Source organism: Hyperolius riggenbachi, chromosome 11 (genome assembly GCF_040937935.1).
Source record: "Hyperolius riggenbachi isolate aHypRig1 chromosome 11, aHypRig1.pri, whole genome shotgun sequence".
Taxonomy (NCBI): domain Eukaryota; kingdom Metazoa; phylum Chordata; class Amphibia; order Anura; family Hyperoliidae; genus Hyperolius; species Hyperolius riggenbachi.
Genome location: NC_090656.1, coordinates 227,842,828 through 227,869,137, shown reverse-complemented (window position 1 = coordinate 227,869,137; position 26,310 = coordinate 227,842,828). Strand labels below are relative to the sequence as shown.

Sequence of the window (26,310 nt, the reverse complement as noted above, 5' to 3'; positions counted from 1 at the left end):
GTGCGTCCATATTTCAGGAGCATCTTGTACATGTCCTCCCCCAAATGGTGTCCTCCTGTGTACCTCATGTGTCCTTATCTCCCCCTGTCTACCCCAAGTGTCCTCTGGTCTCCTACCCTGTGTCCTGTGGACTCCCCCCTGTGCCCCCTCGTGTGTCCCCCTGTGCCCCCTGGTCTCCCCCCTTTGTCCTGTAATGTTCCCCCTGTGTCCTCTGGTCTGCCCCCCTGTGCCCTCTGGTCTGCCCCTCTGTGTCCTCTGGTCCCCTCTGTGTCTTGTGGTCTGCCTCCCTGTGCCCTCTGGTCTACCCCCTCTGTGTCCTCTGGTCCCCCTGTGCCCTCTGGTCTGCCCCCTCTGTGCCCTCTGGTCCCCCTGTGCACTCTGGTCTGCCCCCTCTGTGTCCTCTGGTCCCCCCTGTGCCCTCTGGTCTGCCCCCTCTGTGCCCTCTGGTCTGCCCCCTGTGCCCTCTGGTCTGCCCCTGTGTACTCTGGTATGCCCCCTCTGTATCCTCTGGTCCCCCCTGTGCCCTCTGGTCTGCCCCCTCTGGTCTGCCCCCTCTGTGCCCTCTGGTCCCCCCTGTGCCCTCTGGTCTGCCCCGTGTCCTCTGGTATGCCCCCTCATCCTCTGGTCTGCCCCCTCTGTGCCCTCTGGTCTGCCCCCTCTGTGCCTTGTCGCCCCCCATGTTTCCGCCTGTGCCTGGCTCCATGCTATGTGTTTATCCTACCCCCCCCCCTCTTACATGCCTAAGCCGACACTAGAGGAAGCCGCCCACAGGAGCCGGATGTCTTCAATCGCCACGGGCAAGATGGAGGAGGTAAGCTGTTGCCCGCTGCCACTGCATACACAGGGCGGACTCGGCGATGTAAGCGGGGGGCTTAGGCATGTAAGTGGGGGGGGGGGAGCAGGATAGACACATAGCGGGGAGCCAGGCACAGGGGGAAATAGGCAGGGAATCCCCGACATAGCGGCGGTTCGTATCGGCGGACGTTCAAAAGTCGGGGATTCCCTGCCTTTGCCATATAAGAAGCAGGGACTTTTTCACCCCATTTTTTGGGGAGAAAAAGTGTGTCTCATACAGCAAAAAGTACGGTAATTATTGGAGCTCAAATTGGCTTGGCAAGCTCAGTGACCCCTGACCTACATACACAGGTGAAGACCTACATACGCAGGTGAATCCAATTATGAGAAAGAATATTTAAGGGGGTCAATTGTAAGTTTCCCTCCTCTTTTAATTTTCTCTGAAGAGTAGCAACATGGGGGTCTCAAAACAACTCTCAAATGACCTGAAGACAAAGAATGTTCCCCATCATGATTTAGGGGAAGGATACAGAAAGCTGTCCCAGAGATTTCAGCGGTCTGTTTCCACAGTTAGGAACATATTGAGGAAATGGAAGACCACAGGCTAAGTTCAAGTTAAGGCACGAAGTGGCAGACCCAAAAAATTTCAGATAGACAGAAGTGATGAATGGTGAGAACAGTCAGTCAACCCACAGCCCAGTACCAAAGACCTACAACATCATCTTGCTGCACATGGAGTCACTGTGCATTATTCAACCATTCGGCAGACTTTACACAAGGAGATGCTGTATGCGAGAGTGATGCAAAGTAAGCCTTTTTTCCGCCCACAGCACAAACAGAGCCGCTTGAGGTATGCTAAAGCACATTTGGACAAGCAAGCTTCATTTTGGAATAAGGTGCTGTGAACTGAGGAAACTAAAATTGAGTTATCTGGGCATAACAAGGGGCATTATGCATACAGAAAAAAGAACACCGCATTCCAAGAAAAGCACCTGCTACCTACAGTAAAATATGGTGGTGGTTCCATCATGCTGTGGGGCTGTGGGGCTGTGTGGCCAGTGCAGGGACTGGGAATCTTGTCAAAGTTTTTTTTTTATTTCACTTGTTTTTATTGAAATTTTATGGTACAGCAGGTTAAGACAGCTTATCAGCAGTTACAGTAGCAAAATATGTAGCTAAGCTATCTTTACATCTTAATTGTCTTATAAAAAAAAACAGACTAAAGGTCATATACAACAAACATATATAACAAACAGATCAGATATTGAGTGAACTCGTGTCTCCTGTATTCCCCAATTCTCATGGCCACTCTGGGCTTGGGTAAACAGGAAGTTAGTTACATTGCAAAAACAAACCAAGGGGGTGTGGGGACCTTGCTCTGTCTTTCTATGTTTGTTTTATGTATTTTTGTTTTTCAACATTGCCTTGTGCAACCCAACCCGGATAACCTTCACCAGTGAACAACTACTGAGCATTCGGAACTTAGCTAAATATAATCTACCTCTGGATATTTCATCTACTCTTGATCTTCTGGGGATTCTGACCAGTGGAGCTACAGTGCTGAACCAGGCAGTGAGGCTTAGAAGAAGAGGCAAACGCTCTGGGATCCAGACTCGCTTTCGACGCAGAGGACTGCGCTCTCCACTACCTGGAATCATACTCTCTAATGTCAGGTCCATATGCAACAAACTAGATGAGCTTCAACTACTGATCAGAACAAAGAAGGACTTTTATCTCTCTGCGGCTATTTGCTTCACAGAAACTTGGCTATCTGAGCTTATTCCAGACAACGCTCTGCCGATTAATGGATTTACACTCTACAGATCTGACCGGGACCCACTTACTTCTGGCAAAACCAAAGGTGGAGGACTCTGCTTCTATATTAATGATAGATGGTGCATGGATGTTACAGTTATTAAGAGGACATGCTCGGCTGGGCTGGAAACACTCTTCATAAACTGCAAACCCTACTATTCACCCCGTGAGTTTTCTTCATTTATTTTGGCTGCTGTGTACATCCCTCCACAAACATGTATGCAGCCTGCGCTCCAAGATCTCGCAGATCAAATCACTGAGGTGGAAAGGGAGTACCCAGATTCTTTTTTTATCATACTAGGGGATTTCAACAGTGCTAACCTTTCCAAAGAACTCCCCAAATACAGGCAACACGTCACAAGCGCAACTAGAGAAGGTAAGACACTTGATCACTGTTACACTACGACTAAGGACTCATATCACTCTGTCAGCAGGGCAGCTTTGGGGAACTCTGATCATGCTGTTATACAGCTTATCCCAACATACATCCAAAGACTAAAAACTGCCAAACCTGTAGTGACCACAGTTAAGAAATGGACTAGTGAAGCTGTAGAAAAACTGCAGAGCTGCTTTGATTTAACTGACTGGAATTTATTTAAAGAATCCTCCAGTGACCTAAATGAATACACTGACGCTGTGACATCATATATTACCTTTTGTGAAGAGTCCTGCATCCCCACAAAAAAGTGCACCAGGTACAATAACGATAAACCCTGGTTTACATCACATCTTAGGAAGCTGCGCCTCGACAAAGAAAGGGCACATCGTACAGGCGATAAAGTCCTCTACAAAGATGCGAAATACAAACTGCAGAGAGCCATTACCGACGCAAAAAAAGATTATTCACAAAAACTCGAGGAAAAATTTTCTAACGCCGACTCATCCACAATATGGAAATCTCTACATGAAATTACCAGCTACAGGAGGAAATCTCCTCCCCCCTCACTACATAACCTGCAGCTTGTAAATGAGCTGAATACATTTTATTGCAGGTTTGACACTACCAACAAAAGCCAAACACAACAAGTCAATTTGCATCTCTGCCACAGGCAAACTGAACACTCTTCCTGCCAGCCAACGTCTCCACCCCCTGCGGTGCCTCAGCAACTACACAACACAGGAGGCCAGACACAATCTATTGACCTGTCCCCAGATGTGCATGCTCTAACAATATGTAAACAGACTCTTCAAAAAACAAAACACCAGGAAAGCAATGGGACCAGACGCTGTGTCTGCGAAATGCTTGAATCTCTGTGCCGACCAATTAGCGCCTGTATTTACAGACATATTCAAAGCATCTCTAGAACTCTCAATTGTTCCTGCCTGTTTTAAAAGCGCAACTATTGTACCAATTCAAAAAAAAAAAAACCTGCATGTTTAAATGATTACAGGCCTGTTGCGCTGACATCACTGGTCATGAAAGCATTTGAAAAACTGATAATGACTTATCTGAAATCCATCACAGATCCCCTGCTGGACTCTTTGCAATTTGCCTACAGGCCTAACAGATCCGCAGACGATGCCGTGAACACGTGTATGCATTATGTACTACAGCATTTAGATATCCCAGGAACCTACACCAGGATTTTATTTATAGATTTCAGCTCTGCATTTAATACCATAATTCCATCACTGCTGCACAGCAAGCTCTCCCAGCTACATATACCTGAATCCCTCTGCAAATGGATAACCGACTTCTTAACCGACAGAAGACAGCGTGTTAGACTTGGTAAACTCACATCAAGCTCTCTGACAGTCAGTACTGGTGCACCCCAGGGCTGTGTGCTTTCCCCACTGCTGTACTCACTTTACACCAATGACTGCATCTCCACAGATCCATCTGTTAAGGTTCTGAAGTTTGCAGACGACACAACAGTTGTTGGTCTCATTCAAAACGGGGATGAGTCTGCATACAGGCATGTGGTGGGACAGCTTTCCTCCTGGTGCAGCAGCAACAACTTGGAACTAAATGCTCTCAAAACCATGGAGATGATAATAGACTTTAGGAGATCTCCCCCCCAGCACCTCCCCTTAACCATAAATGGATCCACAATAACCCAAGTAGAGTCATTCAAGTTTCTTGGGTCCACGATCTCAAACGACTTAAAATGGGACAACAACACTGCCACTATTGTCAAGAAAGCACAACAGAGAATGTACCATCTACGGCAGCTGAAAAAGTTTGGCCTACCTCAAAATCTAATGGTGCAATTCTACACTGCAATCATCGAATCAACCATAACATCATCTATGACTGTATGGTTCAGCTCCTGCTCAGCATTAGAAAAGGAGAGGCTGCAGCGCATCATCCGATCAGCGGAAAGGATAATTGGCTGTAGCTTACCTTCCCTGCAGGATCTTTACACTAGCAGGTGCAGAAAGAGAGCAACCAAAATTGCCTCTGACCCCTCTCACCCAGCTCACTCCATCTTCCAGCGCATGCCTTCAGGAGTAAGATTCCGGTCAATCGCTACCAAAACCTCTAGACACAGGAACAGTTTTTTTCCTCAAGCGGTAGCCATACTTAATGCGGAACCACGTTAGAGCTGCTAGGACTGAAAGTAATCAGCACAGAACTAAACATGAACAATTCTCACATTGCTTACTGTCACTATACTTATAATGTCCTTAACTTGTAATATTCACACTGTCTGTCCTTGTATTGTTTTTGTTTGTGTTTGTTAGGCGACTGCCAAGACAAATTCCTTGTAGGTGCAAACTTACTTGGCGAAAATAAATTGATTCTGATTCTGATTCTGATTCTGATTATACCTAGATTGGGATAGGAAAGTGGGCTGGCTAATTATGTATCTCTTTCATCTTATACATGGTTTCTCAAACCATTTAGGGCAATCATGGCGTTTTCTAGAGCATGTTGTGGAGAGGGTTGCTGTACACGTGGCCTCTGATATTCAGTGAGGAGCCAGTTTTCCTGTAGCTTGTATGATTTAAAAACTCACACCAACTAACTAGTGTCGTCATCATTTAGTCTATGGGGAGGGTTGAGGTTCTATAAAGGCTCTTATCCAATCACAAGATATATTGAAATCTGTGTCATTGGGGAATGATCTGCTTCTGATACAGTTTTCAAGGTTCATGTTGTTGCATACCATCGATACAAGCTGGTTAAAGGGGATATTATCTGAGGACTTCCAGTGGACGGTCACTAGCTGAAGAGCTGAGATTATGATATGGAAAATGAGGGTTTTATGTTTTCAGTTTAGGTCCGTAATGCCATATAATAACAAGGCTAGCTGAGGCTTTAACCTTCCTGGCGGTTAATTTTTTTTTTCAGATGGTGGAAAAAACTTTATTTTTTAATTTTTTTTTGTTTGTTTCATGTAAAGCTACCAGAGTGGTAGCTACATGAAACACCACTAGAGGGCGCTTGTGGCCCTCTAGTCCGATCGCCGCCGGCAACAATAGCAAACAGGGGAACGCGTATATAACGCGTTCCCCTGTTTGGCTTCTCCTGTCGCCATGGCGACGATCGGCATGACGTCATGGACGTCAGCCGACGTCCTGACGTCAGGCGCACTCGATCCAGCCCATAGCGCTGCCCGGAACTCATTGGTCCGGGCAGCGCAGGGCTCTGGAGGGGGGGGGGCCCTCTTCTGCCGCTGCGTGCGGGCGATCAAGCTGTGCGCGCAGCTAGCAAAGTGCTAGCTGCACGCACAGCACTTTACATTGTGAAAATCGCCCCACCAGGGGCTGAGATATCTCCCTGTGCGGCATAGCCCGAGCTCAGCTCGGGCTTACCGCCAGGGAGGTTAATTGAAACCTTGGTGAGATTATTTGTTTTAGTAGATTGTCCACTTTCAACCAAAAAGCTTTTACCAATGGGCAGCCCCATAGCATATGAAGGAGAGTTCCCGTTTCATAGTTGCATTTCCAACAGGTAGCTGATGATGTAGGGGAGAGTGATGCCATTCTTCTCAGGGTGAGATACCACCTAGTGAGTATTTTCTGTGCTGTTTCCCAGTGGGAGTTGCACCTTGATGATTTTAATAAAAATTTTAGTGAGAGAGATAATTTCGCAGGGCAGATGTGGGTGTTAAGGTCTGTGGACCAGATTGTGCTGTACTTACTTAGGGTCTTTCTATGGTCCGGAAGCAGGGTATTGTACCATACTGATATTGCTCCAGTGTAATTCATCTTGCTATTTAGGAGAGTCAAAATGTGGTCAGGCATAGTAATTGTAGTAGGAGGCCTTTTGAAAGAGGAGATGGTATGTCTTACTCTGTAGTAGAGGAAGAGATGGGAAATTGGTAGGTTATATTTGGTTTGTAGTTGTGCAAATGGCATAATTCTCCCTCTATAAAATATATCATTCAGCCACAAGATTCCCTTACTGCTCCACATCAGAGTACTCAGATTTGAGCTAAGTAAAGACAGAGTAGAGATTGGGATTTTCAGAGTTGATGAGGTAGGTACGTTAGGAGGGAATTTTAGAAAGTGTTCCCAGGCTTTAAGCATGGCAGTAACTGTGGGGTAGATTGAGGTATGGGGTGTTTGGCCTGAGGTCATTGCTAATAATAATTCTCTTGGGTGAGATGTTAATGAGATCGTCTCTATTTTAACCCAGGCTTTGTCTTGGTCGTTGTTCCACCAGAACTTCAAGGGTTCTAAGTTGACCGCAAGGTAGTAGGACCATATGCAGGGGCCCCAATGCCCCCCTTTTTCCTTGGAATTTTTAGGGAATGAGAGGAAATTCTCGTTTTTTTCCCTTGCCAGATATATTGTGACAGTATTTTTGTGATGTCAGTGAAAAAGTTCTTTTTGATGGGGATTTGAACTGTTCTAAATATATACAGTATATGTGGTAACACAAACATTTTTAGGGCCGCTATCCTTCCTGTCCATGAGAACCAGTGCTTAGAAAGTTTTGTACATTCATTTTTAATTTTGTTTAGAAGAGGGACATAGTTCATACGAAACAGGTCCGCAGTTCTGGCTGCTAGTTGGATTTCTAAATATTGTAGAGACGAATCAGACCATACAAAAGGATAGCTTAAGATTATACTACTTTTAAGTGAGCATGGAATATTCAATCCCATTAGGACGGACTTAGATTGGTTTAATTTGTACAGTGAGGCGGCGAAGAATTCTTGGAGTATTTCTACTGATCGTTTTAAGGAGATAATAGGGTCTTCCAAAGAGAGAATAACATCGTCCGCGAACATACTTATTGTAAAAGTATCTTTGCCAATTTTTGTGCCTCTAACATCTGGGTCCTTCCTTAGTCTTTCTGCCACTACTTCCATTATTAAAGTGAAGATCACAGGAGAAAGGGGACACCCTTGTCGGGTTCCATTTGTTATGGTGAAACTTTAAACTGAGAATAGCAGCTTGCGCCAGATGGTTTTGTTCAGCAGCTGATTTGGACCAGGCAATCCTCAAAACCTCAAAAATATATATATCACAAAATGTCCACAGCGCTTAAAAGATAAATATCTTTAATACTCCAGATAGATAAAAACAATGATTAGTGATCCTAGGCCACAAATAAACTTGTAGCACCTTCCCCACTTCACACAAGCATTCAACCCTCACACCACTCGCTCAGCCTCACTGCAGTGAGTACGTGTAAAAAATGCTGTAAAAATAGGGATCCCAGTAAAGAATCAAAAAACCATAGTTCCACAAGCACATAAGCAAAAAGATATGCGTATAATCTTCAATTGCATAAGCACAGATTCTGAGCACTGATGAGCACTTCAAGTTGTATGTTTTGGTGTCACACTGTTTCTAATGCGAATCCCAATCAGCCTGCCTGCCCGGCAATGACTGACCCAAAGTTCAATCTTCAATCAAGATGCGACAATAAAATTACTCATACATTACCCTCCTGTGTTAGGGCAAGATCACAGCTCCACGTTCTGCCTCAATCCGTCACCTGTTTGGCCAATAACGTGGGTGCGGAGAGGCTAGATGTATAGCAATGTCGGGGCTGGATTTCCGGATAGATGCAAGTCCGTATGCGGAAGTGTAACGCTCCACGGCGGTGGATTAGTTTTCAGTGACGTCACTCTTTCGTGCGGCGCAGGGTTGCTGACGTTTCAAGGGGTACGCCTCTCTTCCTCAGAGCTATCCATTCGCCGCCTATCCACCACTTATGAGCGTCCACTCCTCCTCAGAACTCCGCCCCTTCACCATGGAGATTAACTAACATATTACGACTTCCTCATTCCGCTGCTGGCACATAATTTAGCGTTATGGTGAAACTACTGGAGTAAAACCCTGCTGCATTAACCTTAGCTGATGGAGTGGTATACAGGGATAGAATTGCATCTTTGATTTTCCCCTTGAACCCAAATTTGTCTGGGACTGCCCCCAGGAACCCCCAATGACCTCTATCGAAGACCTTCTCCGCATCCAAAGATAGCAGAGAAGGCCTTCCAGAGAGCTCTATGTTCCTTATTATGTTCAGCATCCTTCCTATGCCGTCTGATGCTTGGCGGCCTGGAGTGAAGCCTACTTAGTCCTGGTGTAGGATCGTGGGAGAGATTTTCATTACTCTGGAAGCCAACATTTTGGAATATAATTTTATGTCCGAATTTAGTAAAGAGATTGGATGGTAGTTGGCTGTGATTTCTGGGTTCTTCCCTTGCTTGGGAATTATTGAGATGTTGGCCTCCAAAAATTCCTGAGGGATGGAGTTACGGTTAGGGAAGCTATTGAACAATTCCGTCATAGTTGGAATTAATGATGGGGCAAATATTTTAAGATATTCATTAGGTAGGCCGTCTAGGCCTGGGGCTTTGTTATGCTTAAGCGCAGCTATAGTTTTGGAGATTTCTTCGGGACTGAAGGGTTTATTTAACATCTCTAGTTGATCGAAAGTTAGTGTGGAGAGATTAATGGAGTCCAGAAAGGAAGCAATTGTTTGTGGATTGGGTTGGTTTGTTTGGTGGTCATCCTTAAGGTTATACAATTGTTGATAGAAGTCCTTAAAGGCATTGGCTATTTTCATGGGGTCTGTTAATCTCTCTTTGGTTACTGGCAGGGCCGGCCCGCTCATGAGGCGGGGTGAAACTTTTGCCTCAGGCGGCAAATTTCCAGGGGCGGCACCCGCCCGTCCGTGGGTGCGGGGAGCCGGCCCGCCGAGCTGGAGGGGTAGCTGGCAGGACGGGGGTATTGGGCCAGCGGCGGGGAGGGGGGTCGGACCCCCCCTCCCTCGCCTGGGTCCCCCGTCCTCCGCTCCCCTCCAGCCTAAATAGACGCAGCCGTATATGTAAGAGGCACGGGCGGGGAGACACTCACCTCCTCCTCGCTCCAGCGTGCGCTCCACTGACATCACTTCCTGCAACGCTGCAGGAAGTGATGTCAGTGGAGCGCATGCTGGGAAGAGGTGAGTGTCCTCCCCGCCCGTGCCTCTTACATATACGGCTGCGTCTATTTAGGCTGGAGGGGAGCGGAGGACGGGGGACCCAGGCGAGGGAGGGGGGGGTCCGACCCCCCTCCCCGCCGCTGGCCCAATACCCCCGTCCTGCCAGCTACCCCTCCAGCTCGGCGGCCCCCCAGAGCGGCCCCCCCCCCCCCGAGGGGGGGGGGAGGGGCGGCGGTGGCAATTTTTTTTAAAAAATTTGCCTCAGGCGGCAAAAAGTCTAGGGCCGGCCCTGGTTACTGGGTGGATGATTGCTGAGATTGTACTCTTACTTTGTCTGTATTTAACAGCGTTGGCCATTTGTTTGCTCGCTTTATTTGACTGTGAGTAGTGTAACATTTTATTTTTTTGGAGTAGCATGTCGAAATCTTTATACAATAGATTTTTAACTCTTTGTCTAAGAAAAAAGAGCTCTCTGGCTATCTCCCTATTCCTGTTTTGTTTATGTAGTTTTTCTAGCTTTTTAATGCTGTCAAGAAGGGAATCATATTCAGCTGTCTTTTTCCGTTCTTTTATTGAGCTCAATTTAATTAAAAGACCTCTTATGTAAGCCTTGTGTGAAGCCCATATAGTAGCTATCTTGACATCATCAGTGTGATTGATGGAGAAAAAGCCAGAGATCTCCTCTGTTATGTATTTAACATCCTCTGGATCTGAGAGGAGTGACGGGTTAAGTCTCCATTGTCGAGATGGGGGGTTGGGGGATGATGGGGATAGTAGTTGAATAGGGGTGTGGTCAGATTACAAAATTGAGCCTATGTCTGTGGAAGTGACTAATCTGAGGAGATTCCTGTCCACTAAAAATACATCTAGCCTTGAATATGAGCCATGGATTGCAAAAAAAAAAGTGTAATCTCTTTGGGAGCCATTGGTAATTCTCCAGGGGTCAAATAAATCATTCCAATTGAGCAGGGATTGGAGAAAGGGCGTTTGGGGATTTTTAGTGGAAGAGTCTATCTTGGAAATAATCGCATTCATGTCCCCTCCTATGAATAACACTCCTTTTTGCACCTGCTTGGCTTTGTTTTCTTACTTTTTGAAGGAATGATTTTTGTGCCGTGTTGGGGCAGTAAACATTAACCAAGGTGATGTCCATATTGTTAATTTGACCTGTTAAGACAATGTACCTTCCTTGTGGGCCTGTTATGGTATTTTCAATTTTATCAAGATCTTCATGAAACCCCATACATACCCCCCCCCCCCCCTTTTTTTTGTAAAGGTGCTATGAATCATAGTGGGAAACTTACTGTTTGCACAGAAATGGGTATCTTTCTGAAGAAGATGGGTTTCTTGGACAAACAGTATGTTACCCTTCCTCTGCTACAGTTCCTTCCACAACATTCTTCTTTTATATGCACTATTTAGCCCTCTAGTGTTGATTGAGACAATGTTTATATTCATCCTATTTAAATGCTGGACTAAGGTACATTTGAAACCTTCGCAGTAACTTAACATGAGATAGGGATTTGCCCTTAACGGCTGTTAATCGCCAGAGATTTTTATAAGGCCCAATTGGGTAGGGGTGAGTTAAAGAAAAACAAAAACTATTAATATCTAACCATTTAAACATTAACACAGAGAAACATTGTATAGTAGTGCCATTATACTTATACGAAGGTGAGGATTTAGTCCTACTCTTCACCACTGCAGGAAGGGGAAGCTCTGTGCTCACAAATGGTGTTATGAGAGGTGAGCGTTGGAAGATCAGCAATGAACACAGATATAAAGTGTGACTTATAGAAATGCACATATCACAGTTCCACTTAAAGATATATGGCTCGTGCCGAGTGAGAGTACCATACCAGCTTCAGCGCATCACTTGGCGCCATTCAGGAGCAATTTTCATGGCCGGACCGCGGTTAGGGAGACCCTGGAGAAGCGGGGGTATTGCTGTACCCAGTTTTTTCAGCGTAGCTGCTCCATCTTCTGGGGAGGAGATAGAGTACATTTTATTGTCTATTTTAAAAAGGAGTTTGGTGGGGAAACCCCACTTGTAGATAATCTGATGGTCACGTAGGGCTTTAGCCATTTGTTGCAGTTCTCTCCTTTTCTACAGGGTTGCATATAAGTCCGCGTACAGATGAATATTACTGTATGGGTCAGGAAGCTTATTGGGCTGTCTTGCTGCTTTCATCAGTTCTTCCTTGGTCTGGTAAAAGACATATCTAACAATTAGGTCCCTTGGTACAGAATCGGGGAGAAACTTTGGCTTAGGGAGCCTATGGGCTCTATCGATGGAAAGTTCAAATTCCTTTGTGTTTGGTAGAGCCGCTTTCGTCAGTTGCCAGATAAAGTTATGTAGCTCATCTGTTGTAACTTGTTCAGGAATACCCCTGAATTTGAGGTTATTCCTCCTCGATCTGTCCTCCCTATCTGATGATTTATCTTTTAGCCACTGTATGTCCTCATCTTGTGTGTTTGCGACGTCCAGAATTTTAGTGTATTTGGACGAGATCAATGCGGCCCTCTGTTCCACTGCGTCCACCCTGTCCCCTAAACTTGTTATCTCTCTCTGCATTTCACTGTTCATGGCCGCTAAATCGCTTAGTAGCGAGGATTTGAAAGATAAGAGAATGTCTTTGATATAGTTTTGGGACGCAGTTTGTTCAGAGGCCGGGAAGGCTTCTATGGATGCAGTGGCAGCGTCAAATGGCGCTGCCTCGTGGGCCGAAGTGTTTTCTACCTCTTCTGGTGGGGAGGGGCGTGGCTTATTTTTAACTGGGCTCCTGGATGTGGGCGATCTCTCTGGGGATGATGAGGAGCCATCGGAGTGGGGGACCGAAGGTACAGTACCTGGCAGCAGCTTGTCTTTAGGCCGCGCGTCCTCCTTAGTCAGCGGACCGGCGCCATCTTTGGGAGAGGAGGATGAGCGCTTAGCTTTCTCCACAAAGTAATCCATTAATTTCTGCAGTTTTGGCGGCTTTTTGCGCTTTTTGGAGTTTTCCCCTTCTACGATCATTTCCTCCGCATCTGAGAGGGAAGAGGGTTGTGGCACCATCTGTATAAGCCGCTAATGATAAGCTGGTCACGGAGCTCTACTCAGACACGTCCGTCTTGGCTGCGCGGAAGTCACGCCCCCATCTTGTCAAAGTTTGAGGGACGCATGGATTCCACTCAGTATCAGCAGATTCTGGAGACCAATGTCCAGGAATCAGTGACAAAGCTGAAGCTGTGCCGGGGCTTGATCTGTTAATAAGACAACGACCCTAAACACTGCTCAAAATCCACTAAGACATTCATGCAGAGGAACAAGTACAACGTTCTGGAATGGCCATCTCAGTCCCCAGACCTGAATATAATTGAAAATCTGTGGTGTGAACTAAAGAGAGCTGTCCATGCTCGGAAGCCATCAAACCTGAATGAACTTAGAGATGTTTTGTAAAGAGGATTGATCCAAAATACCTTCAACCAGAATCCAGACTCTCATTGGAACCTACAGGAAGTGCTTAGAGGCTGTCATTTCTGCAAAAGGGAGGATCTACTAAATATTGAGTTCACTTCTTTTTTGTGGTGTCCAAATTTATGCACCTGCACACTTTCTGTAAATCCAATAAACTTCATTTCACTTCTCAAATATCACTGTGTGTGTCTCCTACATGATATATTTAACTGATACTTTTTATCATAACAACCAACGATTTATAAAGGAAAATCATTACGATTAACGAGGTTTCGCATCCCACTGTAGATCAGCAGAGCTGCCAGGCAACTGGTATTGTCTAAAAGGAAATAAATATGTCAGCCTCCATATTCCACTCAGTTCAGTTGTCCTTTAAAATAAGCAATGCTACTATAAATAAAACCCACCCATTTTATTTGCCCGTTAGTCTCTAGCTATCACGACATTTAAATTATGTCCCTAGTACAATGTATGGCGCCGATATAGTATTTGGAAATGAAGGTGTATTCAGTGTTTTTAGTGTTTTGTTTTGTTGTCAATTGCAAGCCCTTATATACTAAAATAACAGTAACATACCCTCATGACATACAAAATAAAAAAAGCGGAGTAGCCTAAGGCAACTATTTATGATTTATTTTTTATGTGTTTGCTTGGTTACTGGGGTGGGGGGCTTTGGAAGGGATTCATTTTATTTTTTCCTTTTACTGAATGTATCTTGTGTCTGCAATTTAGGTAGACACCCCCCCCCCCACACACACACACACACACTTGTTTGCACACTATTCTGGCAGTTAGACTGATCAACTGCTGTTTACTAAGTGCTTTGGAAAACCATGAGGACCCCACGTGAGGAGATGGGCTAGTCAAAAAACCTCTCAATTCTATTAGGTTTCTACTACCTACTGTAATTTACAGCAACACAGGAGAAATGTAATTTTAACGTTTTACTTTGGGAGAAATGTACTTTTTATTTATGGGGTTTTTTTTCATGTATTTTATTTTTTACAATTTCTCATGATAGTGGTCCTTTAAGATTAGGAATAATTCCATAATTCCAATTCCATAATTAACCTTAATTATAGAAGGGTAATAGCCGACTGCAAGACTGTTCTGGGTGGGTGAGAGCAACACAGTTTCAACAGCACCGGCAGCAAAATTATAATTATCCTTTAAAGAGACACTGAAGCGAAAAAAAAATATGATATAATGAATTGGTTGTGTACTATGAATAATTTCTAGAAGATTAGCAGCAAAGAAAATATTCTCATACTTTTATTTTCAGGTATATAGTGTGTTTTCTAACATTGCATTATTCTATAATATGTGCAGATTACACAACACTCAGCATTCAAAATTATTCTTTCAGAGCAGTATGTGAAGTAATGACCTCTCCTCTAGCAGAGAAAAAGTAAACAGTTCACTTACAGTTGAGATAATAAAAGTCAGATAACAGCCCTCTCCACGACTAAATTAGTCGGAGAGCTTAATGGCTTGTTTGCATAGAGATAACAACTGGAGTTTCTCAACTCTTCCTGTACTGGAAACAATTAGACTGATGTATCTGATCTTAATGTTTTATTTCTTAGCTGTACTACACATATAATAAATAATATCATAATTTTTTTTTCGCTTCAGTGTCTCTTTAAATTCTCATCCTGTTCCTCAACATGCCTATCACTTTACCATTCTCACGGTTTAGGGTTTCTCTTTCCTGGTGTCAAATACATCTGGTAACCTAATTCTGACCTAAACCAGCAACACTAACCTATCAGAACAAACACCTCATGCTAAGTGAACTCTTAATTAGCCTAACTGTTACTGGTAAGAAGGGGGGGGGGGGGGCCTTCAAGCTATACAGGGATTTTCCACTTCCCCCTTCTACAGATTAGATTACATTTTCAAGCTGCGTACATTTGCATATAGAAATTGCATAATCCTGCAGTAGCTCGTAATTATTTGCATCTCATTGCTGAACCTACCAACAGGGCAGTTTCTAGGCCAAAATGCACCCAAGGCCTCTCACCCCAACCCCTGCCCCCCAATGGCACACTATTACAAACCTCCTTTATGGGGAGGTCCATAAAATATATATATATATATATATATATATATATATATATATATATATATATATATATATATATATATATATATACATATACTAGTTGATGGCCCGCCGTTGCCCGGGTATGTATTTGGCTTGTGTTGGCTCCACCTGCTTTTTCTAACCCTAACACACAATTACTCAATTACTCAATGACCAAGTCTGTGAGCTTTGGGGTTTTTGGCATCAATAATTTGCATTAAAATGATCCAAATCTGATTGGTTGCTTGTGGCTCCACCCCCTTTTCTGAATTTGAACTCCAGTCACCCAATGACCATAGAGATGGTTGGGTCACTTTAAGAGGCAGTTCCGGAGAGCATGACCTTCCCAGCTCCACCTTTCCCACCCTGCTGTCCAATCAGTAAGAGGAACGTGGGGAGGTTACGTTCTCAGAAGTATAAATTGTCCCCCCCATGCCCGTGCGCAGTGTAAATTCTCACCTGTCCCGCTTGCACAACTCCCAGCCTCATCTGCTGTCACCCCCTCAGTGGCACCAGGTATGTGTGTGATGTCACACACGTGCCACGAGGTGCACGCCACATGTGGTAGACTTGTCACATGGTGGCGCTCGTTGTTAGGGTGAACATGGAGGTGATGGCTGATGAGGCCGGTGGGACAGGTGAGAATTTACACTGCATGGGAACCGTAGGGGGCGCATTTTACACTTGGGCAGTCAGGCCGACGGCAGAGGTAGTGTCGCCAGGGCAAATCCAGATGCATGTCATGCCAAAATCTATCAGGAATCGGCCTGTGGTGTATGGGCAGACAACAGATCTCTCTTTGATCAGATTCGATCAGAGAGAGATCTGTCCCATGGTCAGTCTGCCTCTACATTGCTAGATATATGGGCACCTTTTCGCTAACTTACCAATCCACAAGACTTACTGGTGGTGACGTTGTAGCAGCAGCTGGTGGTGGCGTTTCCATAGTAGATGGTGTATTGAGCACCGGACACAAAGCTCATGTTTGATGTGTTATTGTAGCTCCCATCAGAGGCCTTTACAGCAACCCCGCTGGCATCAGTTAAATTCCGCACGGTAAGTCCATTTGCCAGGCCAGAGACATTTATGCGGTTGTTGGAAACCTGGACGGTGATCTGACATTTACTTGTATCTATAAAGCAAATGAAAACAATTTGTTAATTATGATTAGAGTTGGGAAAACTCAATGGGGTGCACAAACCTATGGGGTAAACTGCTTGTGTGCCATTAGTCAGTTGACTGGTGAACCCGTAAGCTAGTGTTTGCAGCCGGTTATGTGGTTTGTGAACTCAACATCCCAACTGAAATGGGGGTTTGCCCAGTGCTGGCGGCCACCCAGGGGAGGACTGGCGGAGCAGTGCTTTTCAGCGCTGCTAGATTTGGGCGCAGCCGGCGCCTCTATAGACTTCAATAGGAATCACTCCTATTGAAACGCTCAGTGAGTAACATCGGAAGTTGCTTAAAAGCATAATAATTCGGCCTCCAGCAATCGCTGGAAGCCGAATTATTTCATTCCCCCACTATCCATGGCGGCCTGGAGGGGGAATAGTAATTAAATCGGCCCAGACTTGTGCAGAAGCAGGATCAGCCATATACCGGCTGTATTCTGCGCCCAAGTCTACCGGCGCCAATTTCAAATGTACTCCAGGGGACATTCAGTTTGAGGGGAAAACATAGCCAAGTGGTCCTGGGAAGAGGGTGATGAGGAAAGAGGAGTGCTGGAAAAAGTAAATGGTTCCACAAGTGTCAAATTAATTTTGACAAATGAGATTTTTGAGAATTTTGACAATATACACTAAGCTGCAGTAACAGAATAACGTGCGCTAAAGGATACACAAGGTGACATGTGACATGATGAGATAGATGCCAATCAAAGAGGCCAGCACCATCCAGTAGTATTATGCTTTTTTATTGTTTCATAAAAACAGGCTATCACAATGGTGATAGTTTGAATGCACACATACAAATGTCCGTCTTTTATACCACACATATATTTCACAAACCAATCACAGGCTGATATATGCAGTCAGGAGGAGAAGTGAAGGGAGCCAATGGGTAGACGGAATGCTCCTCTGTGTGGGCCACGCTCCCCGCAGCCCCGTCACCACACCGCCGCACCAACCGCAGCCATCTGCCCACCACTCTGCCCATAGAGACAAGGGGAAGCTTGTGCATTCGTGCACCAGGGGAGGAATGGAAGAACAAGTCTTGCAGTGTCACGGGGAGGAGAGGCAGCGCATGCATCAGCGAGACCAGAGCCAACAGGGTCAGCATCCGTGATGCAGTCCTTATGTCACCACCCCCACTACCCGGCGCCACCTCACCAGGCGAAACCATGGCAATGGGAGATAGTGGCGGGGCAGATGGGACAGAGATGGCGCAGCCCACACAAGAAGCCAGCAACAGTAACCTAGCAACCCAAGTGTTGGGTAGCAACAGTGAAACTGGATTGCTATAATGAGAATAAATAGAAAAAATACACAGAGGGTGAATACACACATGTCAAAACAGATCTAAGTAGACATGCTGTCAACCAGGTCAGAGGAGCGATGCCACATCATATTCACGATTCAGGCCTCTGGGTTCAAGAGACAATCCATGTCCTGATCCAGAAGGCCTCGCTATATAGAAACTTCTTGAGTCTATGTCCACCTCTTTTCATTGGTGGAATGCCTTCTATGATCTGACAGCGTAACTGGCTGACATGGTGACTGCATGTAGCAAAATGTGCAGCAACTGATTGTTCCGTTGTGCGATTGCAAATAGCAGATTTGTGGGCCAATAATCTTACATGAAATTTAGTTGTAGAGATGGCCCAAACGGTTCGCCGGAGAACTTGTTCCCTCGAACTCCGTTAGTTTGCGTTTGCGAATTCGACCCACCCCCTATACTACATCATTGGGCTAAACTTTGACCCTCTACATCACAGTCAGCAGGCACATTTCAGCCAATCAGGCTGCACTCCCTCCTGGAGCCCACCCCCTTATAAAAGGCTGCAGCGTCGGCCATATTTTCATTCTGTGTGCTGCTGTGTGAGAGAAGGGAGAGACATTGCTGCAGAGATAGGGAAAGCTTAGTTAGGTCTTGTTAGCTTGCTCCTTGCAATTGTTGCTGAAAAAAAGCACTCCCAAAACAGCTCTCTTGAGAGCTAATGTTCTTCTGATGTTTTTTTTTTCTGTATGCCACTGACACTGCATATACAGCCCTACTGTATCTGTCGCAGCTGGCCCTTGCTAATTGCTGTACTGTGCAAGGCCCAGCACATTCAGTGCATTCCTTTCATTGCCTCTATGTGACTGCACAATTGTATTATAGCAGCAGTCAGTGCATACCTTTTCCCTGCACCTGTGTAACTGCACATTGTATTATTCCACCAGCAGTCACTGCATACCTTTTCACTGCACTTGTGTGACTGCACGTTGTATACCAAATTCGATCAGCTGCACAGTCACTGTTGTTCTGTCATTGAGCTACCTCAGCCCGGTGACCATATGGGCTGGAAAGCTGCCATCACCTGCACTCTTGCCAACATGCGCACCAGCACGGCCATCTGTTTGCGGTGCTTTACACAGTGAGTTTGGTCTGTCAGTGTGAACCAGTACACTACTTACACTACCTCATCCATGTCTACACACAAGATGTTTTCAAGCACTTTAGGCTTCCAATTTAGGAGCGCAATGTGATGTCTGCCTTTTAGGGATATAACCCTGCTCTGCATCAAATCCATAATTTTCCCCAGGACTTTTGGCATGTATTCCACTCCGCCATGCCCCCCTCCTGGTGTTAAACCCCTTAAAACATCTTTTCCATCACTTTTGTGGCCAGAAACGGTGTTTGTAGTTTTTCAAGTTCACCTGCCCATTAAAGTCTATTGCGGTTCGCATAGTTCGCTGGTTCACAAACTTTTTCTGAAGTTCGAGGTTCGCGAACCGAAAATCGGAACTTCGAGCCATCTCTATTCGGTTGTAGTCTGACCCACATACACAAGTCCGCAAGGACATTTCAATAAGTAAACCACATATTGTGAGTCACACTTGTAACGCCCTCTAATTTCATATCTTTTACCCATATATGGATGTACAAAAAAGGGACTTTTAATAATAGAGTAACAGTGCACGCAGTTTAGACAAGGGAATGTACCTCTCCTAGTATTACCATGACTATCTGGTGGCCTAACGAGGGTCCTCATTTCTGCGTGAACCAATCTGTCACTTAAAGTAGGAGCTCATTTGTAAGAAAGTAAAGGTAAGTATTGAAACTCAGCAACAGAGGGAAAAGAACCAGACAATAAGATAAGAAATTACAACCATAAAACACTGTCCTGGCAGCAAATGGCTTCTGAGAGCAGAAAAGAGATAAAAATTATAGATTTTAGCTCTGGCATACTTCAATGCATGTGTCATTGAGCAGAGACCATGAAACAGTAAAAACTTAAAAAGTAGATTTAAATATAAAATAAAACTGTACGTTATCTTAAAAAAAAAACAATTTTTAGTAATAGGAGGATATATACAATTGTTTATCTCATCCGTTTATTTTCACCTGGTATTTCCTTTAATGCTGGGTACACACAATACATTTTTCCGCTCGATTTTGGTGCAGGTATGCCACTTATGTAATTTATCTGCTGTAAGGACAATGCTGGTGTAAGATATGTCAAAAATAGGCACCCCATAAAAATAAACTAATATCTATAGCATTGTCAGCCTCAGCAATCCAAGATAATGGGCTCTATTATCAATGAGTTACCTCATGAGTTAAATATGGTAGTGATAAACACCTACCAAAATATCTCCATTTTGAAATTCTCACATTTCTTTTTCCCTAAATTACCTCATGTGGTAAAAGTGTGGTAATTACCTCAACATTTATCTCCAATTTGAGATTCTCAATTGAAAAGTTAGTATTAATTAAGGATTTTTTTATCACCTACAAATGGTAGGTGATAATAATCACTTCTCTGCTTTTGGCCTTCAGGATGGAGCCTTTTGAGCTTTGTTTGCTCGAATTTATGTCAATTTTACATAGAAGGCAGAAAGGACTAGTGTGTCTAATCTCAAGGCGCACTTTCAGACCTCGTACAGTCTTTTAGATGATTTAATAGATGCCGAGGAGGAAATTCCTCTCTGCTCTAAAAGATAAGCAACAGCATAATAACTTTTAAAGAAAAACATTTTTGTTACAGCTGATACACATCTAACAAAAAATCTCCAGTGTATGTACTTCCTGCTTTCATGGAAGCAGACATAGGGTTAACATTCTGTGTTTACACATTAGCTGCTCTGCTGAGGCAGTTAGCTGGCACAGCTGAGAGCTCAAATTACAGTTGTGATTATTCACAGATGAGGATGAATTAGACAGGCTAAATTATATACATACGGGGTGCATTTATATATGTTTTCATTCTGTTCTGCGCAAGAGTTGAGGTCCCACTTTTAATGTGACAGGCTTTCCTGGGTCATCTCTGTGTAATGGGTGACAAGCATATGGGCTGCCCTACAGTGGTCAAAAAAGCTTTATTTCCATACATATTACTGACTGTTTTATCACCTGTTTTATCGCACTTTTATCAAACATTTATCACACTTGGTACATTTTTAGTGAATACTCACTATTTTCACTATTTTTATGGAATTATCACTGGAGGTAATTTTTCACCCGAAAAATAGTTACCGCACATGGTTTTGTGAATAGAGCCCAATGCCAGCTATATCAGGAAACAATTCATGGCCCTTTAGTAAATCACCATTAGATGGCAGCAGAGTGTTAAGACCTGATGACAGCACTGCAAGGGAGGAACAGAACACACGATCTTTAGTTCCTGGGAGGACAGGATATGCTGTCACATTCCTGTATCTTCAGACTGATAGACATGTGCTTGTTCATTACAGGTAAGAAAACACATATTTAGGGCTATAAACAGGGTAACATGATTCAGATCCCATTCCTGTAATCAGCCAAGGCTGCTGGTGATGCAGTGGGTGTACACAGACCCCATACAACTGTGAGTGAAATATACTGATGGGCCACTTGGTGCTACTGTATAGTGGATGTGATTGCTATAGGGAGCTGATGCAGGGTTGCCAACCCAATTTCTTATTTTTGCTGGACAAAATAGTAAAAAAATCTGGACACCCCAAGTTTTGGACGGACAGGGGCGGAGTTAGTAGCGGGCTTTTTGGGGAACTTGTTGTGATTTCGGGGGGGGGGGGGGGGAGAAATAAAGCTGAAGCAGGTGATTACTACATAAAGCTGGCCACTAACGGTCCAATTTCTGGCGAAAAAATCGTTCGAGCGATCAGAAATTCTGATCGGACAAAAAATCGTTCACTACACCAACTAACCAATCTTTGCTTCCTATCTATCACGACCACCAAGAAAATCCAAATTTTCGTTCGACGAAAATTCATTCGGGCGACATTTTTTTTCACTCGTTCATAATCGATTGTGTCCACTAATGGAGATTATTTACAACCAATCCGATCAGAATTTCTGATCGCTCAAACGATTTCTCGCTAGAAATTGGACCATTAGTGGCCAGCTTAAGGCTCATGCGAAACAGCATTCCTGAACTGAGAGGGCCCGTTTCCACTATAGTGTTGCGGAATCGCCGGCAAATCACCGCAAGCAAAATCGCATGCGGGTGCGATTCCGCATGCGTTTTTTGCCGCAATTTCGCATGCGATTTCGCATAGGTGAGGGTATATGCGATTTTAACCATGTCACTGCCTGTGTGAATTTACATTGGTACCTATGCGAATTCGCATGCGAATTCGCGGCAAAAAACGCATGGGGAAAACGCATGCGATTTCCCTATTAAATACATTGTGTGCGATTCGCCTGCATTCCACATGCAGGCAAATTCTGCAGGGTGTTCCGTGCAGATTTTCTCTGCACAATAAAACGCTCCCGCAGACGCATAAGTGGAAACAGGCCCATTCACTTATATTGTCTATGCGAATCCGCATACGCAAGACGCATGCGAATTCGCAATAGTGGAAACGGGGCCAGAGGCCTTTCTTACCCAAAGTAAGATTAGATAGATAATCTTTCGAATGTCTTTTTGGCATTATCAAAGTTAAACCTAAAACTGAATAGAGAAACAAAAAACTGTATCTGTTGTGAACAGATTTTATTCTTAACAGCATTACCCACAGGCATTATTCCAAAAAACATTGTTCAATAAGAACAAAACCAACACTGCACTGAAATGTTAACATAATGCCAAAAAGTTCTTTTAAACAGCATTAACCTCAGGCATCAATGCAGAAACCAGTGTACCAACAACAGAATAAAAGAAAAATGACACTGACTTCCTAATGGACCAGTACAGCAAAACAAGCAAGCAGTTAAAAATCTGACAGGTTTTGGACTAGTCCATCTAATGGCAGATTCTCAGGGTTTTCTTTGTTTCCAAAAGCATTCCCTAACTGTCACAACAGTAAGATACCAGCCACTAGCCAGACTCCTTACTTGCTAACACACCATTTTAGGCATTTGGTTTGAGCAAATGCATTTCTGAAAGTGCTTTTAAAACAAAACCCTATGAATCCCCCATGAGGAGATGTGCTAGTCCAAAATCCTGTCAGATTGTAAATGCTTACGTGTTTCAAACTGTAATGAGAGGGATATGGAGGCTGGCATATTTCCTTTAAGTTGCCTGGCTGTCCTGCTGATCCTCTGCCTCATGCTTTTAGCCATAGACCAGACTCCAAACAAGCATGCAGCAGATCAGGTGTTTGACATTGTCAGATCTGACAAGATTAGCTGCATGCTTGTTTCAGGTGTGTGTGATTCAGACACTACTGCAGCAAAGAGATCAACAGGATAGCCAGGCAAATGGTATTGTTTAAAAAGGAAATATGGCAGCCTTCATATTCTTCTCATTTTAGTTGTCTTTTAACAGAATGCCAAAATGTACAGTTTAGCAATCTTATCGGGCAGCAGATTTCCCCACAAAGGCAATCTTATCGGGCAGCAGATTTCCCCACAAAGGCAATCTTATCGGGCAGCAGATTTCCCAACAAAGGCAATCTTATCGGGCAGCAGATTTCCCCACAAAGGCAATCTTATCAGGCAGCAGATTTCCCCACAAAGGCAATCTTATCGGGCAGCAAATTTCCCTACAAATGCTATGAGATTGGCAGTTTGGTACAGACACAGACAGGCAGTGGCGTACCTAGGGCATTTGGCACCCGGTGCTGGGTATTAAAAGACACCCCCCCACTTTAAAAAATGGGCGTGGCCATAACCGACAAAAAAATTGGGCGTGGTCATGACCGCATGAGGGCGGAGCTAACTGTAATTTAAAGTATTAGCTAGTATAGTTGCCCCCAGTATAGCTAGTACAGTTGCCCCCAGTATAGCTGCCCCAGTGAAGCTAGTATAGTTGCCCCCAGTATAGCTAGTATAGTTGCCCCCAGTATAGCTAGTATAGTTGCCCCCAGTATAGATAGTATAGTTGCCCCAGTATAGCTAGTATAGTTTCCCCAGTATAGCTAGTATAGTTGCCCCAGTATAGCTAGTATAGTTGCCCCCAGTATAGTTGTCCCCAGTATAGCTAGTATAGTTGCCCCAGTATAGCTAGTATAGTTGTCCCCAGTATAGCTAGTATAGTTGCCCCCAGTATAGTTGTCCCCAGTATAGCTGCCCCCAGTATAGCTAGTATAGTGCCCCCAGTATAGCTGGTATAGCTGCCCCCAGTATAGCTAGTATAGATGCTCCCATTATAGCTAGTTTAGTTGCCCCCAGTATAGCTAGTATAGATGCCCCCAGTATAGATGCCCCCAGTATAGTTGCCCCCAGTATAGCTGCCCCCAGTATAGTTGCCCCCAGTATAGCTGCCCCCAGAATAGCTAGTTTAGCTGCCCCCAGTATAGCTGCCCCCAGTAGCTAGTTTAGTTGCCCCCAGTATAGCTGCTCCAGGAGGGGGGAAGCAGCGCTGGAAGGAGGGGTGACAGGGATAGCGGCGGGGAGGGGAGAAAGATCCCCCTCCCTCACCTGGGTCCCCTCCTTCCGCCTCTCTTCCCCTCCAAATGACAGCGGGGGCAGCGGGCAACTTAGAGTAAGGGCGGGCGGGCGGATGGGCAGAGACTACTCACTTTACGTCTGACTGCGTTCCAGCAGCTGGAGAGCTCCGTCGCCGTCACGTGCCTCTTTTCCGCCTCCAATGCGTGTCACAGCATTGGAGGCGGAGAAGAGGCATGTGACGGCGACCCAGCGTTCCAGCTGCTGGAACGCAGCCAGACATAAAGTGAGTAGTCGTCTCTGCCCGCCCGCCCTTACTCTAAGTTGCCCGCTGCCCCCGCTGTCATTTGGAGGGGAAGAGAGGCGGAAGGAGGGGACCCAGGTGAGGGAGGGGGATCTTTCTCCCCTCCCCGCCGCTATCCCTGTCACCCCTCCTTCCAGCGCTGCTCTTCCCCTGCTGCGGCTGCATGGGGGGTCGTGGTGACACCCCCCTGGCTGGCTGTCACCCGGTGCGCCACGCCCCCCTGCGCCCTATTGTAGGAACGCTACTGCAGACAGGTATGATGCTGAACGCTATGCCAGAATGACAAGTGGCCTACCTACCCCACCCCAGGCTGGGCAAGGCCTGGCAAGCCCTCCATGCTCCATTCTGCTCCAGGCTGCACGAGCACAGCTCCTCTCTCCCCCACTCCTCCTGTCCCACACTTCCAGTCCCAGCCCCCACGGGTGACCGTGCCTCTCTCTCACACAGACACAGATTCACTCACAGTCAGTGTGCTGGTCGCTGGTCGGCTGTTTGTCTCCCTCCCTGGTGGTCCCTCCTGGTGGGCGGCGGCGGCTGCTGGGCTCAGGCTGCTCCTGCTCGGCTGCTGCTTGCTGGCTCAGCTGCTGGCTGCCTGTGGCGCTGGCGCTGCCTGCGACCTCAGCTCCGACCAGCCGTGACACTCACTGTCCTCCTCCTCGCTCGCTGGGCTGGGTGGGCTGGGCCTGCTGACTGCATCTCTCTTACTGGGCAGTGGGTGGCGCCGGCGCCAAAAAGACATTCTTTGATTGGAAGGGAGGGACCCGGCGGCCAGCGAGGAGAGAGGAGGCTGAGGGAAAATAGAGCGCGCATAGCGCAAGGCGCATGCGCTGAATGCAGATTTAATGCGTTTTGGACGGACGACTGCCCAGGAAATACGTGCAGTACGGACTGCTATATTTTAAGTGCTTTTGTACGGACAGTCCGTCTTTTGACGGACGCTTGGCAACCCTGAGCTGATGTGTCTGTATGAGGTATAATGCACTGTTTGCTTACTGTTATGCCGATTAAGTAATCATAGAGCAGCTGCACATGTTATATGGTTAATGTCTCTTATAGGAAAGTTATACTTGTTATGGAGAATGTATTGATGAATATAGATGTGTATTCATATGTAAGAATAGGATATAATGTCACATTCCTGTATCTTCAGACTGATAAAGACGTGCTTGTTCATTACAGAAAATGTTCAAGAAACGCACTTCTGATTTCACCCTTCGCACATTGAAATTATTAACCACTACCCGGACGCCCGGCATTGCCCGGGTATGTATTTGGCTGGTGTTGGCTCTGCCCACTTTTCCTAACCCTAACACACAATTACTTAATGACCAAGTATGTGAGCTTTGCAGTCTTTGGCATCAATAATTTGCAATGAAATAAAATTAATCTGATTTGATGTGGCTCCACCCCTTTTCTGAATTTGAACCCCAATCACCCAATGGCCAACTGTACCAGGTACAGGTGATTAACAGTGCAAGCATGGCATCAATTAAATATTCCCCTTAAAAATCAATAGTTGGATTTTGATTAGCTTTTATAGACTCCACCCACTTTTC

At 45.2% G+C, this 26,310-nt stretch overlaps 1 protein-coding gene across 1 annotated transcript in view; it reads right to left on the bottom strand.

The window, feature by feature from the left end:
- Positions 1 to 16,745, bottom strand: part of LOC137538235 (uncharacterized) — a 197,426-nt gene extending 180,681 nt beyond the window's left edge. The window contains exons 1-2 of the mRNA XM_068260284.1: positions 16,685 to 16,745; positions 16,388 to 16,615 (exon numbers count right to left, since the gene is read on the bottom strand). Coding sequence (XP_068116385.1) covers positions 16,388 to 16,466 — 79 coding nt within the window. The 5' untranslated portion in view covers positions 16,467 to 16,615; positions 16,685 to 16,745. The remainder of the gene's footprint in view (positions 1 to 16,387; positions 16,616 to 16,684) is intronic.
- Between the last annotated feature and the right edge of the window lie 9,565 nt (positions 16,746 to 26,310).